General features: G+C 45.9%; 1 protein-coding gene across 1 annotated transcript in view; it reads left to right on the top strand.

Annotated features, from left to right (window-relative positions):
• The first annotated feature begins 5,358 nt into the window (after positions 1-5,358).
• CASP7 (caspase 7) overlaps positions 5,359-24,747 on the top strand; it is a 42,015-nt gene continuing 22,626 nt past the window's right edge. The window contains exons 1-2 of the mRNA XM_005888653.3: positions 5,359-5,486; positions 12,902-13,011. Of these exons, the coding sequence (XP_005888715.1) occupies positions 12,902-13,011 (110 nt within the window). The 5' untranslated portion in view covers positions 5,359-5,486. The remainder of the gene's footprint in view (positions 5,487-12,901; positions 13,012-24,747) is intronic.

Raw genomic sequence — 24,747 nt, 5'->3', positions numbered from 1 at the left:
GGCTGGGATACTTATCCACCCAACTCTCATCTCCCATTGGCTGCATCTCAGGGGCATTAACTCCCTCCACCTCTAGAGTACACCTGTCTGCACAAGCTGAACAGACTTCTACAGATTCAGAGAAAGCCCAGAGGCATAGAAGCAGGGGGCTGATGCTGCAGGAACTTAAGGGGGTCCTGGTGCCACACAAGGAGCTATTGATGAGCCGAAGGGATGCGCACAGGGTACCGCAAGGTCAGTCACTCAAGGCAACTTGAGAAGGAGGAAGGAAAGTGTTTACATGAAATACACCATGAACTCCCACGGTCTTCTTTTCCGGCTGCTGGTGTCAATTCTGTTCCCTCCTTCCTCTTCTCTGCACCGTGCAACGTGTGACCAACACTTGGGGTGGAGAATTCAAGAAGCAAGGGCTTGCCTCTAGCTGTCAGGCTTTCCCAGGTCAGAACTCCAACCCCACTCTCACCCTCATCCCTTGGTGTTTTCAGGTGCCTGGGGGTGATCACATGGGGTTAGACAGAGGCAGAGTTGATTTCAAAGTATGAAGTTGGAGGCAAAAAAAACAATTCATTCCATATAGCCTGTCAGGCTCCTCTGTCCATGGAATTTTCTAGGCAAGAATACTGGAGTGGGTTGTAATGCCCTTCTCCAGGGGATCTTCCCGACCCAGGGATTGAACCGGGGTCTGAACTGCAGGCAGATTCTTTACCCCCCGAGCCACTAGGGAAGCCCAACAATATAATACAACTTAACTTGCCATTAAGTCCCTTGGACTGCAAGGAGGTCAAATCAGTCAATCCTAAAGGAAATCAATCCTGAATATTCATTGGAAGACTGAGGTTAAAGCTGAAGCTCCAATACTTTGGCCACCTGATGTGAAGAGCCAATTCATTAGAAAAGACCCTGATGCTGGGAAATATTGAAGGCAGGAGAAGGGGACAACAGAGGACAAGATGGTTGGATGGCATCACCGACTCAACGGACATGAGTTTGAGCAAACACGAGTTTGACTCAAACTCATGAGTTTGAGATGATGAAGGACAGGGAAGCCTGGCATGCTGCAATCCATGGGGTTGCAAAGAGTCGGACACGACTGAGCGACTTTGAACAACAACTTGCCATTACCCCTAGAAGGCCTAAGGAAGAGACCCACCCCAGAAGGTGGGTGCCTTCTTCCCACCCCAGAGCTGTGATCCAAACTTTATTGGAGAGAGCATGTTAATGGCTTACTAGATACAGAGAAGTTTGGGGACTATGCCAGTGGAACTTGCTAGTGATCTGTCCTCTAGTGCCAGAGAGAGCTGCTCGTGGGGAAGTATCTCAATGGAAGGATGCCTGAAGGGGGTGCCAGGGAAGTTGCTAATTGCCGGGTACTGGTGCCCAGCAGGCCCAGCCGGGCGCTGGGGAAGCCAGGTGTGTGATAGGAACCTAGAAGGCATGCATCCCTGTTGTAGGAGCCCGATTCCTCCAAAGTATGCCAGACACACCAGAGCCAGGGAACAAAACCTTTAACTCCTGCAGTCTCTCACTTTTTGCCTTTTTATACAGTTCACGGGGTTCTCACGGCAAGTGTACTGGGGTGGTTTGCATTCCCTCCTCCAAGGGGTCACGTTTTGTCAGAACTTCCCACTAAGACCCGTCTGTCCTGGATGGCCCTGCACATCACAACTCATAGCTTCACCGAGTTACACAAGCCATGACAAGGCAGTGATCCATGAAGGGATGGCATCACTGGTTGGATGGCATTACCAACTCAACAGACATGAACTTGGGCAAATTCTGGGAGAGGTGAGGGACAGGGAAGCCTGGTGTTCTGCAGTCCATGGGCTTGCAAACAGTCGGACATGACTTGACGACTTAATAACAACAATCTTTCTCTACTGTCCCCAACTGGCAAAGTTGAATCTAGGACCACAGGCAAAGGAAAATTATTTAAAAACCCAGTTCCATTTTCACAGAACAGAGGGCTTACAGGCAGTGGTTAATAGCATCAATTATTCTTGTCAGGGAATTCAGCCTGAACCCTGACCCACACCTCTGTCCCTTTGCAGAAGCCTGCTGGTGCCTCAGCCAGAGTCTGGGTTTGGGCCTGTGAGTCCTAAGATGGGCATTTCTGTTACTCAAGGGATTATCCTTCAGTGGCGAAGTCATGTATCCTTGTACGAAGTCATGGCCTGGCCTGAGCTGTTCTGTGAACAGCAAGAGAAGCAGTCGCTGATTGTATCTCATGGAGGTGTGGTACCCAGCAGGATGAAGGTGGGACTGTTGGGCTCAGCAGGATTAGCAGCCGCATCCTGGTGACTAGAGCAGAGGGCCAGAGGCAAAGTCCAGAGGGATCAACTCAGGAGCACCCATGAGGTCAGCTCTTGTAAAGACTTCTGAATAATGGAGTTGGGGATTTTTCTGGGGTGAAGAGAAAGACTTAGCTCTAATCATGTGAGTTTGGAAAGGAAGCAGAAAACAGTGACATGGGCCAAAGCTAGAGAAACACAGGAAATACTGTTAGAAGAAAATAGCATTTGGATCTAACAGGTCAGTACAATTATCAGAGAGGGAAATTTTTTTTTTTTTTTTTTTGAATGTCGATTTTTAAAATTAATTAATTAATTTTAATTGGAGGCTAATTACTTTACAATATTGTAGTGGTTTTTGCTGTACATTGACATGTCAGCCATGGGTATACATGTGTTCCCCATCCTGAACCCCACTCCCACCTCCCTCCCCATCCCGTCCATCAGGGTCATCCCAGTGCACCAGCCTTGAGCACCCTGTCTCACGCATCAAACCTGGACTGGAGATCTATTTCACATATGATAATATACATGTTTCAACACTATTCTCTCAAATCATCCCACCCTTGCCTTCTCCCACAGAGTCCAAAAGACTGTTCTTTACATCTGTGTCTCTTTTGCTGCCTCGCCAGGGAGGGAAAAAATTTAAACTGTTTCTTCCCTTTCACATATCTGTAGTTTTATTTGTCGGTGTTGTAATAATCTATCCTTGGAGCAATACTTTCAGAGTTGCCATATCAGACCACACTACAGAACTTAAAAAGGGAAGTTTTGCTTCAAATCATCTTTCTATCTGAGTCAGCAGTGAATTCCTGTGTGCAACACGTTTTAATGATATAATTATGACATAATTCTTGTGGATGGAAAATTTATTATTTTTATAAGCATCCTGATCCTGGTTCTGTCACTAGCAAGCTTGTGTTGTGGGCAATCTCTCTGCACCTCAGATTCTTTATCTATAACATGAGCAGAGGGATTAGTTGTGAAGCATCCTCCACATCTATCACTGTTTTATGGTATTTCAGGTATTTTATGGTATTATAACTTGAAAAAATTTAATTGTATAAATCAGATTAATTAAAGAGTGATGTATTTGCCTTACTAAAGGATTTTTCATTTCTCAAGTGATTCACAATTGAATTCCTTCAAAAAGTATTTTATCTTTGGGTCTACAATGACTTAGTTGGCCCTGACATTTCAGAAATATGGGTATTAAAGAAAGAATAGGACAGCCTGTCTTAGTCTCAGTTGCTGTAACAAAATACCACAGGCTGAATAGCTTACGAACAACAGAAATTTATTCCTCACAGTACTGGAGGCTAGAAGACCAAGAACAGAGTGCCATTATGGTTGGGTTCTAGTCAAAGCCTTCTTTGGGTTACAGACTGCAATTTCTCTCTGTGTCCTCACTTGGTGGCAAAGGCCAGGAAGCTCTGTCAGGCCAGCTTTACAAGGGCAAGAACCGCAGGGCTCCACTTTCAAGATTTAAGCACTTCTCAACGGCCCCACCTCCTAACGTCATCACTCTGGGGATTAAGTTTCAACACATGAATTGGCGGACCAGTGCACAGACGTTCAGTATAGCACAGCCATAGTATAAATAGTATAATGGCCTGTTTAAAATATTCATGAATTCAGGATTCTGGCAGAACTTATTAAATTATAATTATTCACTTACACTTGCCTGGGGCCAGTGTTTCTTAAACCAATAAAGTGTCCTTACCTGGTGAGATTTTATGGAGCATATTGAAGTCTCAGGCCCAGAGGAGAGCAAAGAGGAGATGCCCGTTCTTGCCTGACGTCACATCCTCAAGGTTCACTCCTTTCACTCAAGGCGTTTATAGTTTCATAGCAAATGTCTCTGGTGTGAAGAAAACTGTAATTTCTCCTCAGCTATTTACACCTCAGCGCGCCTGTGTTCATTAGCCAGTCCGGTGAGAAGTCTCGGAGAGCGAGGCCTTGGAGACCTCCGCTGGTCTCCAGGTTGAAGAAAGACAAATGTGGGGGCACGCGTGGGTGAGGGGTGAAGTGGTATTGGGGCAACTACAATGTCTCTCCCGTTTTAGACTAACTTACGGCCACACACCCGGTGGCTGGGCTTCCCAGGTGGCACTAGCGGTAAACAACATGGCTACCAATGCCGAAGACCAAAGACACGGGGGTTAGATCCCTGGGTCGGGAAGATCCCCCCCTAGAGGAGGGAACGGGAACCCGAACCAGGATCTTTGCCTGCAGAATACCATAGACACAGGAGCCTGGCAGGTTACAGTTCATGCGGTCGCAAAGAGTCGGACACAACTGAGCGACTCAGCAGGCACGCACGCACCCAGTGGCTGACACGTGGTGGCGCTCAATAGACAGTCCAGGAATGATTCTGGAGCTACATCCAGGCCAGCAGGAGGTGTTGGGCTGTGGGAACGCGCTCTGCAGAAAGGCGCGCCGCGGAGTGTAACCAAGTTATGGCAGCTGGAGACCACAGCGGCTCCCACCGCCTGCCCTTGGTAAACTCGTGCAGATGCGGGCGCCCAGTCCCCCGAGGGGCCCGACCCGCACACAGTGGGGTCAGGATCTGGCTGGGCAGCAGCCTTCGGGCTTTGGGGACTGGGTCCCGGAGCTGATGCGGAGGCCGAAGTCGAGCTGTAAACCGAGGGCAGCAGCGAAAGGGCAGAAGCGGGGACTCTGACGAGCGCCCCATGATCCGGCGCCCCTGGGAAGTCGGCCGGGCGTGCTCTCAGTTCAGCACAGCTGGGGACACTGCGTGCGGCGGATTTGCAGAGCGCGCTCTTCGGGTCACTGGGAGCGCGATCGATTCTGCAAAAATTTCTCGGAGGAACTGCGCGCGCGGCGGCGGGATCCCTATAGAGCTCTGCAAACTTTGCCCCGCATGCTCGCCAGCTGTGCCCCGGGCGCTCTCCGGGGACTGCGCGCGCGACGCAGGGCCAGCGCGGCTGGGTGCGCTCTCCCGGATAGGGCGCGCGGAGGCGCGGGGATCCTGAGCGCGGCCGACGGTACGGACCGCGGGGTCCGGAGTCGGAGGCGGCGCACGCAGCCCCGCCCGGTCCGGGTCCAGCCCCGGGCGACTCCTCCCCCGGTTACGCTGGAGCTTTTAGTTTCGATTTCGTTCAAGCCGCCGCAGACCCTTGCAGCGGAGCGACGGAGACGTACGCCATCTCCAGCCGTCCGGTCGCCGTGGGAAAGGTAACTTCGGCCCCCGTCTCCGCCGGGCGTATCTCCCGTGGGCCGCCGCCCTTCCTTCTCCCGCTTTCCTCCCTTTCCGCCCGGCTGCCCTCTCGGTGTTGTTCCGAGCGCGGTCGTCGGGGGTTGGGTCCCTTCGGGCACAGCAGTAAAACTTGGGAAAGAAGGCTCTCCCCACCCCCAGCATCACCTACTTTGCTCAGTCCTCTCTTTCCTTCTAGCCCCCGGGCTCGGGACACTCGGTGCTATTCGGGCTTCGGAAAAGAAGGAGGGATGGACCTGGGAGGGCGAGAAGTGGGGTGGTGGTACCTGGGAGGGCGGGAGGGGTTTGTTCTCTCGTCTGGCTAACACAGGGGGCTTCCCGTGTCTGACAGCCCAGGGTTCCAGTCCCAGCGTCCCGCCTGTCAGCTGTGGGGCCTTGACCCTCTCTGTGCCTGTCTGTGAAATGGGTATGGTGGTGGGCCGAGAGGCTGAATGAGGTGATTGCAGTGCACAGCAGTGCCTCTGTCTGGGCTTAGCACACTACAGGTAAACTTAAGCCGCTGTCATCCTGCGGGGCTCTTGATTCCTTGAGGAAGTGGAGAAAGGCAGGACTCTCCGTCTGCAACCTTTAACCCTTGTATGCAAGTTTGCCTTTTATGGGGCAGTAAAATTACTTGCGAGTGATTTTGAGTAATCGCTGGGCCTTTTCCCTTGAACTCCTGGGCTGGCCAAGGACGTGGCCCTAACCTTTGTTTACTTACAGGCCATTTTATTCCTTCAGGGTCTTGGAGCCTGATGGCCATCTAGGTCGCCAGCCACTGCCTGGTTTCATAGTCGACTTCCGCCTCCTGTTAGCTGTGTGGCTTTGGGCAGGTTATTTAACCTCTCTGAAAAAACCGAAGTTTCTTCTGTAATAGGCTCCAGCTTCCTGGCAGTGCTGTGAGCATCAGGGGACAGTAGAGTACTTCAGGGCCCAGCAGAAACCACCCCCTTCTCCCCGCACAGGTGCTGGAGGTGAGCGGTGGAGGTACTCTAGGTGCCTTCTCTTTGAGCCTTTTAGAAAAATTGTCTTCATTGGGGCTAGGGTGAGGCACAAGTTGTATTATGTCACTTTTCATGGGAAACAGCTGCAATAAAATTCAGATAATAGCTGGGAATTCTTACCAGCTATTCCCAGATAATAGCTGGAAATTCTTATCATATGTGGATTTCTTACTACATATGTATGAGTCACTTAAACCTGTGTAGAAATAATCACTAGGGTAACTTTTTTTTCAGTCTTCACAAAAGCTGTTTAAAATATTAATGTGATTTTTTTTCATGCTTTGTAGCATTCTTTCTTTTTTAATTAAAAAAAATTTTTTTAACACCAAAACATTTTGTATTGGGGTATAGCCAATTAACAATGTTGTGATAGATTCAGGTGAACAGTAAACAGACTCAGCCATGCATATACATGTTTCTATTCTTTTTATATACCAGTGAGAGTTGACAGGAGAGTGTTGTCTTAGTCTTGAGTTCTCCAGACAGTGGTGATAATAGGGAGTATTTATTGAACATTTAGACACGGTGAAATTAGAACATTTAGCATCTTACATGCATTGTTCCATTCATCCTCACAGCCATGTGTGACTTAGGCATCACTGTTTTCCCATTTTACAGATGAGGAAACTGAGGCTTGAAGACATTGAGTACTTTGTTCAAGCGTGTGCATGTGTGCTAAGTGGCTTCAGTCGTGTCTGACTCTTTGCAATCCTATGGACCGTAGCCCACCAGGCTTTTCTGTCCATGGGATTCTTTAGGCAAGAATACTGGAGTGGGTTGCCATGCCCTCCTCCAGGGCTTTGTTCAAGGTCCCGTGGCTAATATAGGTGGAGGTGCTGATTTACACCCCTGGCCTGCAGTTCACCATGACTAGGCTCTCAGCCACCTTCCTGAGTCCCTTTGATTCCGTTGTCTGTCCCATGTCAACAATTTAGTCAGGGCCCTGAAGGATTTAAAATGTTTAAGTACATTTCAGTTGTGATGTTAATAAAGAAATATTTATTGAGTGCCTGTTGTATACCTGGCACTTTTCTATGACCGAGACAAAAAAAAAAAGAAAAAAAATGATTAAGATAACTTCTCAAATGACAAATAAGAGTCCTAGTGGATAATAGTAAGAGTAATAATAATAACTGAGTGCCTGGCATTGCTAATGCTGTATGTGTATTAAATATTAATTTATTAAAAAGAAGATAGATATGTTTGACAATTGAATAAGCTATATATTCCCCCAAATGACTGACTAGTCTTTGCAGCCTTAGCCTTATAGCAGGAATGAATACAAGAAAACGACGCCAGACATGCTCTCTCCAGTTAGCAGACCGAGATAGGCCTGGATTATCTTGGGATTCAAAGAGAAGAGTAAATAAAAGGTCAACACCAAGCCTTGGCTTAACTGAAATGATGGGACCAAGAGCAGGCACCCCACTCGGTCACCCAGTTCACTCTGGGTGAACTTTGCATCCACCAGAAATTAAGGCCAGCCTCAGAGGAATAAGACAGTCACTGAATGTTTAGCCTTACAGATACAAGAATGAAGCTCCAGCTCACTGCCTCATTTTAGACACATGTTCTAAACGTTTAGAAGGGTCTCTCAGTGCCCCCCTAGACAGTGTTCAGCCTCAGGCCAGAAAAATGCTATAGGTGTCAAACAGAAGACGCTTCTGGCTTACTGTTTGCAAAGAAAGCTCTGGAGATCTTCCTCCCTCTGAGCTGTGGAAATCAGCCTGTCACTTACATCCAAAGCCCCTTTCAAGTGTCAGGGAGGGATGAGGGGTCTACGTTGCTCCCCTCTGTCGATGGAGCGTGTTGGATGCTTGATAGGCATGCATTTCGCTGCCTCCCTCACTTCCACCCTCTCTGCTTCCGCTTTTCAGACCTCAGGTCAAGAGTAAAAGTGTGAAAGTGTTATTCGTTCAGTCGTGTCCAACTCTTGGCGACCCCATGAGCTATAGTCCGCCAGGCTCTTCTGTCCATGGGATTCTTCAGGCGAGAATACTGCAGTGGGTTGCCATTTCCTTCTCCAGGGGATCTTCCCGACCCAGGGAATGAACCCGGGTCTCCTGCACTGCAGGCCGACTCTTCACCATCTGAACCACCAGGAATACCAGGTCAAGAGAAGCTTCCCTAATTCCTTTGGGGCTTGGTCAGGTCCTTGCTCTGACCACAAGTGGCCCTGATCATGGTTGTCAACGTTCATGCAATGCGTCGATGCCTGTCTCTCAGCAAGGCAGGGCCAGGTCAGGTGCCTCCTGGACTCCTAGTACGCACCTGGTGCATTGAACTTCCGGGAACTTGTATCCATATATTGATACATAGATATAATGGTCTATATAATGGTCGCGTTGTTTTATCATCAATCATATATCCTAGGTTCATTCTTTAAGATTAGCCTTAGCATTAATATGTGATTCTTTCTGACTTACTTCACTCTGTTTGACAGTCTCTAGGACAAAAGACTTAAGGCTTCAACACCACATGTCAAAGTTATCTTTTTCTGGTGGATTTTGTATAACATTAACTTGTTAATTTCGAAAATATCTCCTTGCTTTACTAATAATGATCCACAAGTAACTAAGTCTGTGTGAAGGAGATGAAATAAAAATGATTGTGTTTTCTACATGTCTATACTTAACATCGGAGAAGGCAATGACACCCCACTCCAGTACTGTTGCCTGGAAAATCCCATGGATGGAGGAGTCTGGTAGGCTGCAGTCCATGGGGTCGCACAGAGTCAGACACGACTGAAGCGACTTAGCAGCAGCAGCAGCATACTTAACATGCTTTTGAATTGTGGTGTTGGAGAAGACTCTTGAGAGTCCCTTGGACTGCAAGGAGATCCAACCAGTCCATTCTGAAGGAGATCAGCCCTGGGATTTCTTTGGAAGGAATGATGCTAAAGCTGAAACTCCAGTACTTTGGCCACCTCATGCGAAGAGTTGACTCATTGGAAAAGACTCTGATGCTGGGAGGGATTGGGGGCATTAGGAGAAGGGGACAACAAAGGATGAGATGGTTGGATGGCATCACCAACTCGATGGACATGAGTCTGAGTGAACTCCAGGAGTTGGTGATGGACAGGGAGGCCTGGCCTGGTGCGATTCATGGGGTCACAAAGAGTCGGACACAACTGAGCGACTGAACTGAACTGAACTGAGCTGATACTTAACATCCATTTCCTCTTGATATGGGTTATCTCTGTTTTTGAGAAACGGTTTGGGTCCTAATCTGAAAAATCTTAACTGCCTCCCAATCGGAAACAGCTTGCTGTCTATGGTTGGGTGTTCATTATGTGTTGAGAAACAAGATGGCCATCAGACTTCTCACTGTCCTTGTAGAGATCTGGTCACGGAACTCACTCTCCCTGTCACTTCTCACTGTCCAGCTGACCCCTAAATAAGCTGCAAGGTGACAGGATAATACCACTCAGGGCTACAGGGTCAGCGCTTTGCCATCTTGGACGCCTCCCCCCATCTAGATTCCTTCTGCCCCCTCCAAAAGTCATTGCTTGTGCTCTGGGGCACAGTCAGATAGATACCTTCTTATTTTCCAACTGGGTGAAAATTTCTGGGGGTGAGGCTGATAGGAGTACAGACCTGCAGCTGCCACCTGTGACCCCACGATCGCTGAGACTGAAACCAGAGTCTGGGGAGGTTTCGCTTTGTTACAAAAGGCCACGCCCTTTACAGGAAAGGACCCAGGATTTGGTTTAGGAGAAAGAACTCTAGTACAGGCTCTGTTTCTGACCAGCTGTGTCACTTTTAGCTAATTCTCTTCCTTGGGGGTGTTTGTTTCTTCCAACTTCCCATTCAATTAATATTTGTTTAGCAAATACTTTATGAGTGCCAGCTGCCTCTATCAGGATGAACTTACATTGTCATGTTTGACAATGTCAAGCAATAAGTAGAGTGCTGATAATCAAGACAAATACAAGGACTGTAAAGGGACTGGGGAAGGGAAGGAGCTGGGGAGGTAGATGTAATCAGGGAGGACCTCCCAGCAGAGGTACCATTGAACCGAATTCTGAAGATGGACAACTAGCCATCTGGCCAAAGATGGCTTGTCCAGCAAAGGTTTGGGTGATGACTTCCAGACTGAAAGAACCATAAGCCCTGATGGAACATGATGGGCCCAGGGATGCTCAGAGCCTGGGAGGCTGAATGATATGTTGGTGAGGGCTGGGCTCTGAGTGTTGTTGCTGGCTTCAGTTCCGAGTTTGGTTTACTAGTTACTTAGCCTGGGGCCAGTTACTGACTTTTTCTAACCTCTTGTTCCTCATATGTCAAAGGCAGTGATCCTAGGGCTGATCTAATAGTATTTGTATGCACGTGTGCTAAGTTGCTTCTGTCGTATCTGACACTTTATGACCCTATGGACTGTAGCCCCACCAGGCTCCTCTGTCCATGGAATTTTCCAGGCAGGAGTACTGGGGTAGGTTGCCATGCCCTCCTCCAGGGGATCTTCTCAATCCAGGGATCCAACCCCCATCTCTTATGTCTCCTGCATTGGTAGGCAGGTTCTTTACCACTGGCATCACCAGGGACATCCCGACATCATTTGGGAAAGTATTAAATAAGATAATACTTAGAAAGCGATTAGCTCGGCAAATAATAAATGTGAGTTTTAATTTTTATTATTGTTAATTTTGCTACTTAAAGTAAGGGAAGTAGTAGGTGAGTAGGAGATTCTATTGTCTGGTTGCTTAGTTGTGTCTGACTCTATGCCAGTCCAGGGACTATAGCTCACCAGGCTCCTCGGTCCCTGGGATTTCCCAGGCAAGGATACTGGAATGGGTTTCCATTTCCTCCTCCAGGGAATTTTCCCAACCCAGGGATCAAGCCCCTTGTCTCCTGCTTTGGCAGGTGGATTATTTACCTCTTGAGCCACCTAGGAAGTCCCAGGGGATCCTGTTGGCTAGTAATTATCCTACATCAGGGGTTAGTGAATCTTTTTTTAAAGGGCCAGGTGGTAATATTTTAGGCACTTCAGGCCACATGATGTCTGTCACATTCATTCAATTGTGGTTGTGGTGGGAAAATAGCTACCGACAATATGTAAATGAATGGATGTGACTGTGTTCCAATTAAACTTTATTTACAAAAACAGGTGGTGAGTATGTAGTGTGAGATTTTTAGCACTGAACACGTGTATGTAGGAAAGAAGGTCACAAATCAGTAACTTTAGCTTCAACCTTACAAAATTAGAAAAAGGAAGAACAAATAAAACTTAGAGAATCCCCAAATGAAGAAAACAGATGGTAGGCCATAGTTTGTCATCTACTCTAGTAAGAGATGAGCTTCCCAGGTGGCTCAGTGGTAGAGTCTGCCTGCCCGTGCAGGAGACACAAGAGGCTTGGGTTTGATTCCTGGGTCAGGAAAATCCCCTGGAGAAGGAAATGGCAAGCCACTCCAGTATTCTTGCCTGGAAAATTCCATGGACAGAGGAGTCTGGCGGGCTACAGTCCATATGATCCCAAGGAGTGAGACACGACTGAGCAACTAGTAAACCAGTACTAGATATTGAAGAGCCAAGGAGTTCAGTTTAAGATTTGTACTTTTAGATTGTAGGGATCTTGTGAAGATTCTTGAGCAGAAAAATAAGTTGGTGAAAATTTGTTTGGTAGAACTATGTAAAATCATCTGAAACAGAGAGCTTTATACTCCAGGTTGCCGCTGTTTTATTTATTTATTTTTTGGCTGAACTGGGTCTTCATTGCTGCTCACAGGTCTTGTCTAGTTGTGGCAGCAGGCTTCTGATTGCAATGGCTTCTTTTGTTGCAGAGCACAGGTTCTAGGGCATGTGAGCTAAAGTATTTTCGGCACCTAGGCTCTCCAGGCTCTAGAGCACAGGCTCAATAGTTGTGGGGCACAGGCTTAGCTGCTCTGCAGCATGTGGTATCTTCCTGGACCAGGGATCAAACCCGTGTCCCCTGCATTGGAAGGCGGATTCTTAACCAAGGAGCCACCAGTGAAGTCCCTGTTTTTTGAACTGGGCTTGAGGGATGCCAGGCAAAGGATGAACATCTTACAACCTGTCAGGAATTCAGGAGGAGTTTCTTGTTATTACAGACCTTGATGAACCTTCCACAGTTTCTCCTACACAGTGAACATTTAACAAAATCATGGATGCTGGATTAGAAGCTCCCAGAGGGACAAGGACTTTGCTTTCTTTGCAGCTGTGTATCCAGACTCTGGAGGGAAGCCTGAAGTAGAGCTGGCACTCGAGCACTTGAATGAGTTATTGGTATGGCAGCCCTGGAGCCCAGATAGGCAATACTGATCATCTCTAGGCTTAAATAAAAACTGTGTCACTGAATGAGTGTTATTTAAAACATCATGAGGCCAGTGATGCCACTGGGTACCAATTTTCTGGTTGTTTTTTTTTCCTTCCAGATGGCAGACGAACAAGGCCATATTGTGGAGCAGGGGGCTGAGGATCCCGCAAACAATGATACAGTTGATGCAAAGCCAGACCGGTCCTCTTTTGTCTCATCGATCTTCAGGTAAGTTTCCTTTCTCGCTGAGTTAAAGAGGAACCCTGGGTCACTTCAGCCTGTCACGCCTCTGTCATCTCCACTCACCCAGGCAGAAGGGGGGCCTTCGGGGAGGAAGCCTGTGCTGTGCATGGGAGATTTGTGCAGAATCCTGCTGCTGTGTATGACAACACTGGGGTCCCCCTGTGCACTCCCCTATCTCCAGGGTAGGCCCAGGTGTGGGGGACACCAGCTCCCCATCAGAGGTAAATTACAGCCAGCCTCCTTTGAGAAAAAGCATGGATTATTACTGCTGCCAGTTGGGACCAGGCTTGGCTGAAAGGCCGAACTGGGGACCATGGGATAGGCGATTTTAGGGTTGCACCCTGCTGATTCCTACCGTTTCCTTTTCCTTTTTTCACTTCTTAAATCCTGAGCTTTACATTTAATAATAACAGCTTTCTTTATTAAGCTTTTGTATGCCAGCTTAGTATTGCATGTAATCCTCACAACCCCAGGAGATGGTTTTGTTGTTAGCATCACTTAACAGGTAAGTAAACTGAGACATTATGAGGTTTAGTAGCCTGCCTTTGCGATGGCAGTGAATAACTGGTAGAGCTGAGATTAGAATCCAAGTAGCACCAGCACTGCTCACTTAGCACCTCTGCTGTGCTTTCTACTTAAAAGTAGGGCTGCAGGGAAGTGGAGGAGCCCCTTACCTGCCCTCCTTAACATTGGTCGTGGAAGGGCAGTGAGTGGGGCTCCCTGGCAAGAGGCAGGGATGGTCTGTGGTCAGAAGCATCAGCCTTCTTGCTAGCTCCTAAACCAAGCCCCACGTTGGAGAGACAGTGAGGGGGATAAAGTCTGAGGTTAGGGAGTGCTCCCCAGCAGTGCTCCAGAAGGGAATTGCTGGTGACAAGGGGCATTCTAGCTCCCTGCAACATCCCACAGAGAGCCTTGGGTCACATCATCCCAAACAAGGCTCAGAAAAGTGGGAAGACCTCAGCATCCTAGATCTGCATTCCATTGGCACTGGTTGCCATTTAGGGCCAAAGGTATCCCATGAGACGACCAGAAAATACAGCTCCGATTGCTAAAAACTTTTCAAAGTCATGAGGTCAGGTGGTCCAGGCTGAACCATTCCCCAATGCAGTGGCCTTCAAATGTTTCTGCTCACATACCCCCCCCAAATAATGTAAAACTAAGACACACACCTCCCCATACACTTTAAGGTGACATATAAATTTCTTGTCAAAATATTTGCAAAGGATGTAATAGTATTTCTGTTTTCCCGTCTCTCTCGAGTATTCAGGTTAAGTAGATTGCCTCTAAGTAAAAGAGAAACTGGAATCATGTAATAGTCATTTCAGAAGTCTTAGTAAAGCCTTTTGTTATACTTCCCAGAAATTATGAAAATGAAAAGGGTGTTCTCAAGACTAACATTTAAAAATCATCCCTTTGAGTGTATGGAGTCTAATTCTTTAGTAATTTAACCCATTAGAAAGGTTCGTGAACAAGCTGTCCTGTAACATCTAGAATTTTTATATTTCTTTTTTTTCCCCTCGAACCCTTTTTTTTATTGTCTCTGTCCACAGTATTTTATTCTGATGTAATAGATTTAGTTGCTTGAAAGTCTTTTATTGATCACCTCATCATACATTTCTTTAACATATATATTTTTTCAGGTTTTATGAGTATTGAGTATGTTTTATGAGTATTTATGAGTTTTATGAGTATTTGAGTATTTTTATGATTTTATGATTTATGATTTTATGATTTTATGATTTGTGATTTTATGATTTATGATTTTATGATTTTATGATTTATGATTTTATGAGTATCACCTCATCATACATTTCTTTAACATATATATTTTTTCAGGTTTTATGAGTATTGAGTATGTTTTATGAGTATTTATGAGTTTTATGAGTATTTATGAGTATGAGACATTTTTCCAGGTTTTATGAGTATTGAAAGAAATTTCTCCTAAACTAAGTTATTGTTTTTTATTGACAGTTGATCAGAACAAATAAATGTTGATAAATTGTTAGTGCTGTTAAATAATTTTTCATAGAAATAATGATCAAATATGGGAGGGGAGGGCATTTGAAAAGCTAGTTTGTGATTAAATGGACAAATAATACTTTTTGCTAGAATAAGAAAGAGTTTCGTATCATCATTTTTTCCTGTTTTTCATTTTTAGAGATAGACATGCTGAGAAACTGTGAATAAGTACATGGGATGGCAGCAGTTTTGTGATAATGTCACTTAATTCTTTCAGTTCTTTCTGAGTTCTGTGCCGAACACGACAGCTCAATTAGCTCTTTCTTCAGTTGTATTGAAAATAAAGAATTGGAAAGTATCTGACTTACAAAATAAATTGTTATTCAACCCTTGAGACCTTTAATTTTTTTCAGTTTCTGGGAAGTACACCAAAAAGACTTGATCAAAACTCCTCAAATAACTATTAATTCAACCTGTTTCTTTTTTACTTAAAGGCAACTTGTTTAACCCAAAATGCTCCAATAGATAGAAGATAATTAAAATTGCATTAATAAATATTAGTCAGTATCGTTTTGGTGAGATGCTTTTACCCTGGATGCTGTTTATTTATTTTTGAAAACTGGTCCTTTCTCCTCATGAACTGCTCTCCTTCTCTATTCTCCACCTGAGTTGTTGACATTGTTCTCCAACAGTCACCCAAAACCAAATGGAAATAAGGAAGGAAGGAAAAGGCACAAAGCCCGGTGCTGGGCTTTATTTATTCACTTATTTGTGATTAAGTGTTTACTTTGTTCTCCCAGGACTCTAGCTCAGAAGTGATAGCGTCTTTGGGAATAATCAGGGTGTTAAAATCCTTAAATGAGAGTCACCCACTCTCATTTCATCTTATCATGTGTATTTTTAAATATTTTTTGATATATAATTGGATCTAAACAGTCCAGTGTGGCCCCAAACAGCCCTATTTCTAATGCCATCCTTCACCCTGATCAGACTCTTGTATAAGTATTAATAACGAGCCCCTGCCTCCTACTTCAGCACACCTCAATGCGAGCCAGGGAGACACATGGACACTGATGTTTGGCCCTTTGTCAGATCATGTGGCAGTTTCTAGGTCATCTAAGATTCAGGGTAGGTGAGAAGTCCACCCTTTTCTTCTGTTGGCAAGATGGGAGTTCGTAAAGGGGAGGTGGTAGCATACTCAAGCAGACCAGTTTTAGGAAAAATACAAATGGAAACTGCGGATCTGGCAATTCATTCACTTAAAAATGTCTTGTCTGCATCCCTCGGAAAGTCTTCGAGCATCCTGGTTGGAGACCACTGCCTAGAAGACCCATCATCTGGCACAAAATAGGTGTGGTCTTTGATGCTGGGGTTTTTTACCCCCCTAAATTCTTTGGAAAGGTAAATAAGCCTGGATATAACCTATATTCTGGCCCACTACACCTTTTTTATGTATTAGTTTCTCAGTCGTGGTCAGACTTTTTGCAACCCCATGGACTGTAGCCCACCAGGCTCCTCTATCCATGGAGTTCTCCAGGCAAGAATACTGGAGTGGGTAGCCATTCCCTTACTCCAGGGGATCTTACCTTTTTTATAGTGTGGCTGATATTAACGTCAGCCTTCATATTATCAAAATAAACAGTAAGTACCCTTGAAAAATATTTAAATTAAATTCCATCTTCTGAACTGCCTATTTTAGTTATATGAATTGCATCCATAATTGTTGACTTACTAAACAGTATTCAAGCTACATTAAATGTCAATTTAATGTTGTCTTCATCCAGGTTGTGAAATATTGTTTATTTTCTCTGCCTTCAGTCAGATCTGACCTGTACCCATGTTAGATAAACACCAGTCACCTACCAAAGAGTCAGTTAAAATTCAAGTAAAATGTGTGACAAACGCTTAAAATTTAGATTTTTCCTCCCTTTTTTTGTTTGATTTTTTTTTGTTATTTAACTTTAATAGGATAGAAGTTTCTTTCATCTAGTAAAGTATCTTTAAAATTAACCACTTGAGATATCATTTCGGTCAGTAATTGATTATTTCATTTGTTCATTCATTTTTTTAAAATGTATTACTTACTTTTGGCTGTGCTGGGTCTCCATTGGGAGGTAGTTCTGGTTGCAGTGTGTGGGTTTCTCATTGCAGTGGCTTCTGCTGTTGTGGAGCGCAGACTCTAGGCGCGTGGGCTCCAGTAGTTGTGGCACATGAGCTCTGTTACTCCACCACATGTGGAATCTTCCTGGACCAGGGATCGAACCAGTGTCCCCTGCATTGGCAGACAGATTCTTATCCACCGAGCCACCAGGGAAGTCCCATTCAGTAAATATTTGCAGAGTGACTGAGAGAACGTAAGTCCCTTGCAGCAAGTCCCATAGTTGACTAGTGGCAGAGCCAGGATTTGAACCTTTACTCACCTGCCTCTCAACCTTTACTCATGAGCTCTCAACCACCACTCTCAGTTGCCACCTGTTTGTGCCAGGTCCTGTGTTTGGCCCTGGGTTTGCAGCGGGCAAGCAGACCCACATGCTAGTGTGGTCTCTGCCTCAGACATTCACACTCTGACCACCACTCTCAGTCGCCGCCTTTACGTGCCAGGTCCTGTGTTTGGCCCTGGGTTTGCAGCTGGCAAGCAGACCAACATGATCAGTGTGGTCTCTGCCTCAGACACTCACACTCTGGTAGGGAAACCACACATGGAACCAGTAACTGAAGTGTGATGGTGTCAGGAGTGGGCAGAGCAGAGATGGGGAGAGATTGGCCGAGCCGGATTTTAGAAGGACTTGTCTACAGGTCACAGAAAGGATCTGGAATTGGTTCTAAGGATGGGGAGGTCACTAAAGGGTTTAAGCCATAGAGTGACTTGATCGATAATACCTACAGAAACCCACAAGATCACCCAAGCTGCAGCACGGAGGGGGATGCTCTGAAGAGGGGTTTGTGGGGAGAGGAAGCAGGTTAGGAGTTCCCCAGGCAGAGTGGATGGTGTAGATGGAGCGGGACGGAGGCCTCCAGAGCTTCTGAGAGATAGAAGTTGTCAAACTTTGACCGAATGGAAGGAGAAGCCAGAGAAGAGATTGACAAGAGGAAAGTGAACCTGGATCCCAGGGAGTGTTGAAGGTGGCTCGTGCCCACTGAGCCCTCTAGCTCAGCAAAGGGGTAAAGCCCTTTCTATCTCCAGTGTCACGGTGATAGCACCGAGGCAGCATTTGCTGCCTTTCAGTGCTTCCTGCTTCAGACCGTGCCTGCTGCCTGTGGCTTTGCTGACCAAAACCTCGTGAGAAACTTGGATGGTGTCAGAGACCTCGTATATGATGGGGTGAAACTCCAAGTGTGATTAAGACAGGATAATATGAAGCAAAGAGGGAGTGTCCCTTACCACACCTGGCCCATGGACACCCACACTTACCGTCTGTGCTTTATGGATTCTGACTGGGGTTGTAATTCGGTAACTGGGGTGAACGCAGCCCTAGATACTGGTTGTTTCCTGCAAGTCTGGCAGGTGTGTGGCAGCCCCTCCGTGGTTCCCTCTGCAGAGTGTGGGGAACTTTGCATCCCTCACGCCAGAGGGGTGGGTGCAGCCTGTGGTGTGGGAGTGTTGCTGCTGCCCTGGGTGCTCCCTGCAGCTGATGGCAGGCATCTTCCCTCCTGGCCCATCCCCAGCTCCCTTCTCTAGGTGTCAGAATTGCAGGAAGGTAAAGCAGTGGACTGGATGGACATGAGTTTGAGCAAGCTCCAGGAGTTGGTGATGTACAGGGAAGACTGGCGTTCTGCAGTCCATGGAGTCACAGAGTCGGACACGACTGAGTGACTGAACTGAGCTGAAGGCAGTGGCAGGGGCAGTAGCACCCCATCTGTCTCTGATTGAGGACCCTCACCCTCCACTGGAAACCCCAAGGACTCCGGGAAACAAAAAGACCTCTCTTTTCTCCCCAGAAGTCTGGGTGGGATGGACGCAGTGATCTAGGTGGTCCCAGGCCCTTAGACTTGTCTTGGTTTTTTGTCTCACTGCCACTAGATGGCATGACAGCATCGTTTTATTTCCATTTCATTGCATTCATGCTCTGTCATGTCTGACTCTTTGCCACCCTATGGACTACAGCCTGCCAGGCTCCTCTGTCCATGGGATTTTCCAGGCAAGAGCACTGGAGTGGGTTGCCATTTCCTTCTCCAGGGGAATCTTCCCGACCCAGGGATCGAACCCAGGTCTCTTGAACCATCAGGGAAGCCCATTTCTTTGGGCCCTGAGTAAGTGAAGTCCCTCAATTGTATTCGATTCTTTGCAGCACCATGGACGGTAGCCTACCAGGTTCCTCTGTCCATGGCATTTTCCAGGCAAGAGTACTGGAGTAGGTTGCCATTTCTTTTCCAGAGTAAACCAGACTGTTCCTTATTTCGTATTTCTTAAAACACAAAACTTTATTAAAATGTCTTCTACTTATCTGATTACTGAAGTACACTTGGAAAAGACAGAGAACCTCAAAGTAAAAATATTTAGAATGTAAAATTTAAATTAGTAAAATGCTTGGACTTAGTAACTATATTCCAATAATTTTTTTAAATAAAAATAGAAAAAGTTCCATTAAAAATTGTTTTAAATGAGTTAGAAGAAGTAAGTGCTGTGTGCTCTCTGTTCTGTACCTGTGAATCTAACCAACTGTGGATTAAAAATTTGGGAGAGGGGGTTTCAGAAAGGTTCAAAAAGCAAAATGGATTTGCAGAGTACCAGCAACTATTCACACAGCATTTACATTGTTTCAAGTATTATGTAAGTAATCTAAGGATAATTTAAAGTATAAGGGAGGATATGCCTATATTATATGCACACGGTGCTAAGTCGCTTCAGTCATGTTGGACTCTTTGCAACCTCCTGGACTGTAGCCCATCAGGTTCCTCCGTCCATAGGATTCTCCAGGCAAGAATACTGGAGTGGGTTGCTATTCCCTTCTCCAGGGGATCTTCCCAACCGGGGACTGAATCCCCATCTCTTAGGTCTCTTGCTTTGGCAGGCAGGTTCTTTACCACTGTTGCCACCTGGGAAGCCCTATATGCAAATACTACCCCATTTTAAACACCGTACTTGAGCATCCAAGGACTTTGGTATCCTCAGGGATTCCAGAACCAATCGCCCTCAGATACGAAGGGACAACTGTGTGTGTGCCATCTATGTTCATTATGAGCCATCATTTTTGAACAAGACTTCGTGTCATCTGAGCACTGGAAGAAGGATCTCTCTTGATATTAACAGTAACCCTAGGTCCTAGCCCAGGTTACCTGCCATCCGTGTTAATGATGTGGTCCCTGCTCTGGGTATAAACTCAAGTTCTTAATGAATATCTAGGCCCAGCTAAAATAGTTGGTAACCGGGAATAGCTGTTCACAGAATTGTAGAGTATTGGGAGCTGCATGAGGCTGGGAGAGGAAGGATGGGGGCAAGCTGGAGGAGGATGGACTTGTCAGAATAGACAGTGGGTTATCAGGGGACGGGAAGAGCCTGCCTGGTGGGGAGTGGGGGTGGGGCACAAAGCCACAGGGGAGTGATGGTCAGGCCAGGCCACGCAGCACAGGTCTCAGTGGAGGCCCTTGAACAGGGTGAGTTTTGTCCCAGTGGCACCACTGGAAGCCATGGCAGATACAAAACCAAGCCCTGTCCAGTAGCCTGGAAGATACCCCCTCCCAGCAACACTGCAGCTGAGAAATCAGAGACTCCTTTCTGAGCTCTGCCCAAGGTCACTATTAAAGGAAATAAAAAACGCAGAAAACAGATTGCACAGGCTCTCAAATTTCCCCGGGGCCTTGGTGGAGCCAGGGGTGTCCCTGCCAAGGGGTGTGTTTATCCTTCCAGTTCCTGAGTGAGGAGGGCAGGAGAAAAGGCTTGTTTTCGAAGCTTGATAAATTCCCTACTTTGAGGCTCTGGCTCAGATCCCATGGGCTTTCCCCTCTGTGTCATCTCTGTGGTCCAACTTTTGTCCTTCCTGGAGTGTGTTTCATAAATAGCACTTGGTTGTAATTCTTCTTTCTCCTGGGCTGCAGCTTGAGTTGCTCCACCAGTAAGTGTTATATGTAAACAGGTCCCTATTTTGTTTTAAAAAAGTGTTATTTGTGTGGTTATAAGAAAGATCCAGGTGGCCTGCCTGTTCATTTGGAGGGGGGGTGTGCGAATTGGAGAAAAGAAGGGACAAAGCAGACATTAACTCATTCCAAAGACTGTGTCCCTAATTAAGCAAAAGTCATTCAGTCATACTCATTGATTGAAAGAGACCAGGTCCAAGCACCCTAAGAGAAAAAGAACTTTAAAATATAGCCAGGCAGTTTACATTTTCAGTAAAGGTAGCCTTCAAGTTCAGACCCTGGAATCCTGGAGGCCTGTCTCCCCATTTTTTATATAAAGAGTAATCATGGTTTAATGATGTAGTTGAAGCAGTGATGGTATTGCTTAAAATGACAGCCGTGCTGGTGTAGAGTTGGACAACTCAGGTTCAGATCCTGGCCCTGAGTCCCACTCTAGTTGAGCAACTAGAGCAAATGTTTTGGCTTTCTTGAGCCTCAGTTTCCTCATCTGTGTGGGAGAAATATCAATACCACCCACTGGGTTGTTTATGAGAATTAAAGGACATGATGAGGGAGAAATCTTAGAACCGTAATTTCAAACCAGAGAACTCCTTGAAAGGTAATTTATCCAGGTCCCCTTCTGTAATGATCAAAGAAAGTGAAGACCAGAGAGGTTAAGTCCTCTGTTCACAGTCACCCAGTAAGACCAAGACCCGGGTCTGACTTGGGGGCACTGCATCAAGTACCGTCCACAAGTGCAGTGACATCGAGCTATTCAACCATATTAATCCACCAGCGGGGCGGTTTTTTTCTTCCACCCAAGTGGGTCAGCAAATTTAATTCTTCATTGAAACTGCTCCCTTTCTGCTTCACTTCAGCTGAGGGATGGTATACAGACAGCATTTCAACAGGGCTAGCGATGGGCTTTCTGATAAAGGGGGCCACGTGACCGTTTCAGGAGCAGCGAGCCACACCTCTGAAACATGATCAGGCAGTCTAAAACTCTGAAGCCATAACTTCTACATGTATAGATGATTGCTCTTCTAGAAGAGAAATAATGAAGCTATAAAGTTAACAGAGAAAGTGAGAAAGGAGTTTGGGAGAGAATGGATACATGTATATGTGTGGCCAAGCCCCTTCGCTGGTCACCTGAACAGCGTTGTTCATTGGCTATACCCCAATACAAAATAAAAGGTTTTTTAAAAGGTGAGAAAGGCAGGTAAATAGTAATAGAACTTTTCAAACGCCGTTAGCATAGAAGTCCAGTAATAGAAAAATACTATGAGAATAAGACCCATTGTTTCTCAAGGGAGCTTGTAGTCACAGTAAGAAATGTGCATTATGGCCTAGCATGATCAAACCCCAGCTCGCTGGTGCTTAGGGCTTTCTGTCTGGCCTACAGCTGTTAAGATGACTCTGTAAACTCCGCGGCTGAAAGTGGAAGAGGTAGATGAAGTGCTTGTAAGAGAATCAAAACGAAGTGTCTGAGCTGTTCTCAGTTCTGGAGCCTGCAGCCACAATACAGATACCATTGTGTCTCCCACTTTGTTCTAGGCTATTTAAAGAGAATTCAGTCCTTTATTTCCCCTGAATGATTAAGTCATTTATCAGTTTGTATTGCCAGAGGTCTCTATTCTTTTTTCAAGGAGGAAGTTGGAAATATGGAGGCTGGTAATTCTTCTCCTTAGCCTGACTTTAAACTGACTTTGTTTCCCAATGGAAGTGTATTTTTGCAAATGTAGTTTCTGAGAAGGAATGGAGCCAGTTTCCTCTCCTTCACAAATCTGAGGATGGCAAGTGATTAGGAGGTTTGCCCAGGAGAGCAGATGTTGTAACTCGACTTCATCAGCTTCACACCTTTCATTGACTGTGACCTTGAACCAGGAAATTGAGAACAGCACTGCTGAGCTGTTTGCTTAATAATCTGGGTTTTTATGTGTTCGCCTCTTCCTCATTGCATTTGGAGGAGTGAAAGGGGAAAATTATAGTCATTTCCTGAACCATTTGCTTTTTTCAGGACCCTTGAAAAATGATTATATGCCTTAATTGAAAATTAAGGGGCTTGGTATACATCTGTGGTCTTTTGTTTTATTACTTACAGTACTATCTTGAGTATCTTGATAAGGAAAAAAAATAACCTTAATGAATTTGAACTCTGACTGAACACACACTCACTTCCTACTTTCGTTCACTTACATAAAATTTTACACCTTTTCGCAGTTCCTGTGTGTGCTGTTTTGCCACCTTTTTGTGCATTTGACACTTCGGTGGGTTGCCTGCATCTGCATGCTCATCACTTTAAATAGCTGTGTAGTATTTTATTCTCCCTATCCTCTGTCCCCTGCTCGGCCATTGTCCCATCGTTTCTAGTTTTTCACTCTTAAAAATGGTGCTGCTGGCTGCATCTTCGTGGAAGTGTGTGGGTTTTCCCTTGGGACCCCAAGTTCCTAGAAAGTCACTTTTTCTCTAGGGAGCCGTCCGGGAATGGGGAGGAGGCAGCCACGTGGAGCCTGGGCATTTCTGCCGGTCAGCAGAGAAGGGGGAGGCCAGTGTGATGTTCCCAGCCCCAGTGTGAATGGTCCTATGGAAAAGTCCAGCGTGCAGTTCACTGCTGATTCAGTCACAGGCCTTCAGGGCCGGGCGGACTGTGCCAGTCTCCTGCCCCTGCTGAGCTCCGAGCATGTTGAGTTTTTATTATTTCAGGGAAGAAGGAAACTCGCTGCCGGTCATCGCAGGGCGAAGTGTAGTTCTGATGCAGAGGGGGGTGCTTTCGGATGGAGACATGAGGTACCACCTTCACTCTTTTCCTTCCTGTTGGTCTTGTTCTGTGCCTTGGTGTGTCCCAACCTGGGGATGCCCTCTCCTTAAATCTTGAAACCATGAATGAATCATCGCAAAAATATTTAGACAAAGCAGCTATGAAAACCAGAGCTCTGGTTCCGATCGAAGCAGCCCTTGGGAATTGTGTGCCTGGTGGTGTGTTTACTTTGGTGCTGATGAATGTCTGCAAACAGAGCTACTGGGAATCCTATTCATGGAGACACTTTAGAAAATAAATAGGAGCGGGTTTGGGTGCTTATATATTCCCTTCCAAATATAGAAAGGTATAATTCACATTTTGAGCAGCCTAGGGGATCTGTAAGAAGATAAAACCTGTATTTATTCACTCTGGTGATGGGGAAAATAATACTTGTGCCGAGTGTATTATAAAAATTTATTGTGCGCCTTCTGAGGTTTTTTACTTCTTTGTAAAGTAGGCACAGTATTTTTATCCTATAATGTTTTCTGGTACGAGTGACTGTGGATTCTTCAAGGAAGTCTTTTTGTATAAATAACCATCGGAGCTTGGTTGTAATTCTTTGCCTCTTGATGTTGCTGAAATGACTGAGTTGGCTGTGCACTGTGAAATTTGAGGTTCTGAAAAATGGCTCTCAATCTAAGAGGTTAGAATTATCTAGTTCCTTCCTGATAATCAGTGCTGGCATTAGCTGTGTTCTAGCAGAGATTTGAGCTTACCGGAATGCATCTGGGAGTTGAAGATAGTGGTCCTTCCTCATATGAGCGAGGAACTACAACAGCAGGCAACATGAAGGATGGTGGGGAAGCACCATAGTCAGCCAGCCAGCTTCTGTAAATTAGCTGCTCATTGTATCTGAGTGCACACTTGAACGCACTTCCTAAGTCAGTCCTTCTGCTAGGCCTTCGTGG

This window comes from Bos mutus, chromosome 26, assembly GCF_027580195.1.
Source record: "Bos mutus isolate GX-2022 chromosome 26, NWIPB_WYAK_1.1, whole genome shotgun sequence".
NCBI classification, from domain to species: Eukaryota; Metazoa; Chordata; class Mammalia; order Artiodactyla; family Bovidae; genus Bos; species Bos mutus.
Note: the sequence above shows the minus strand (reverse complement) of the source record. Positions and strands in the feature narration are given on the sequence as shown.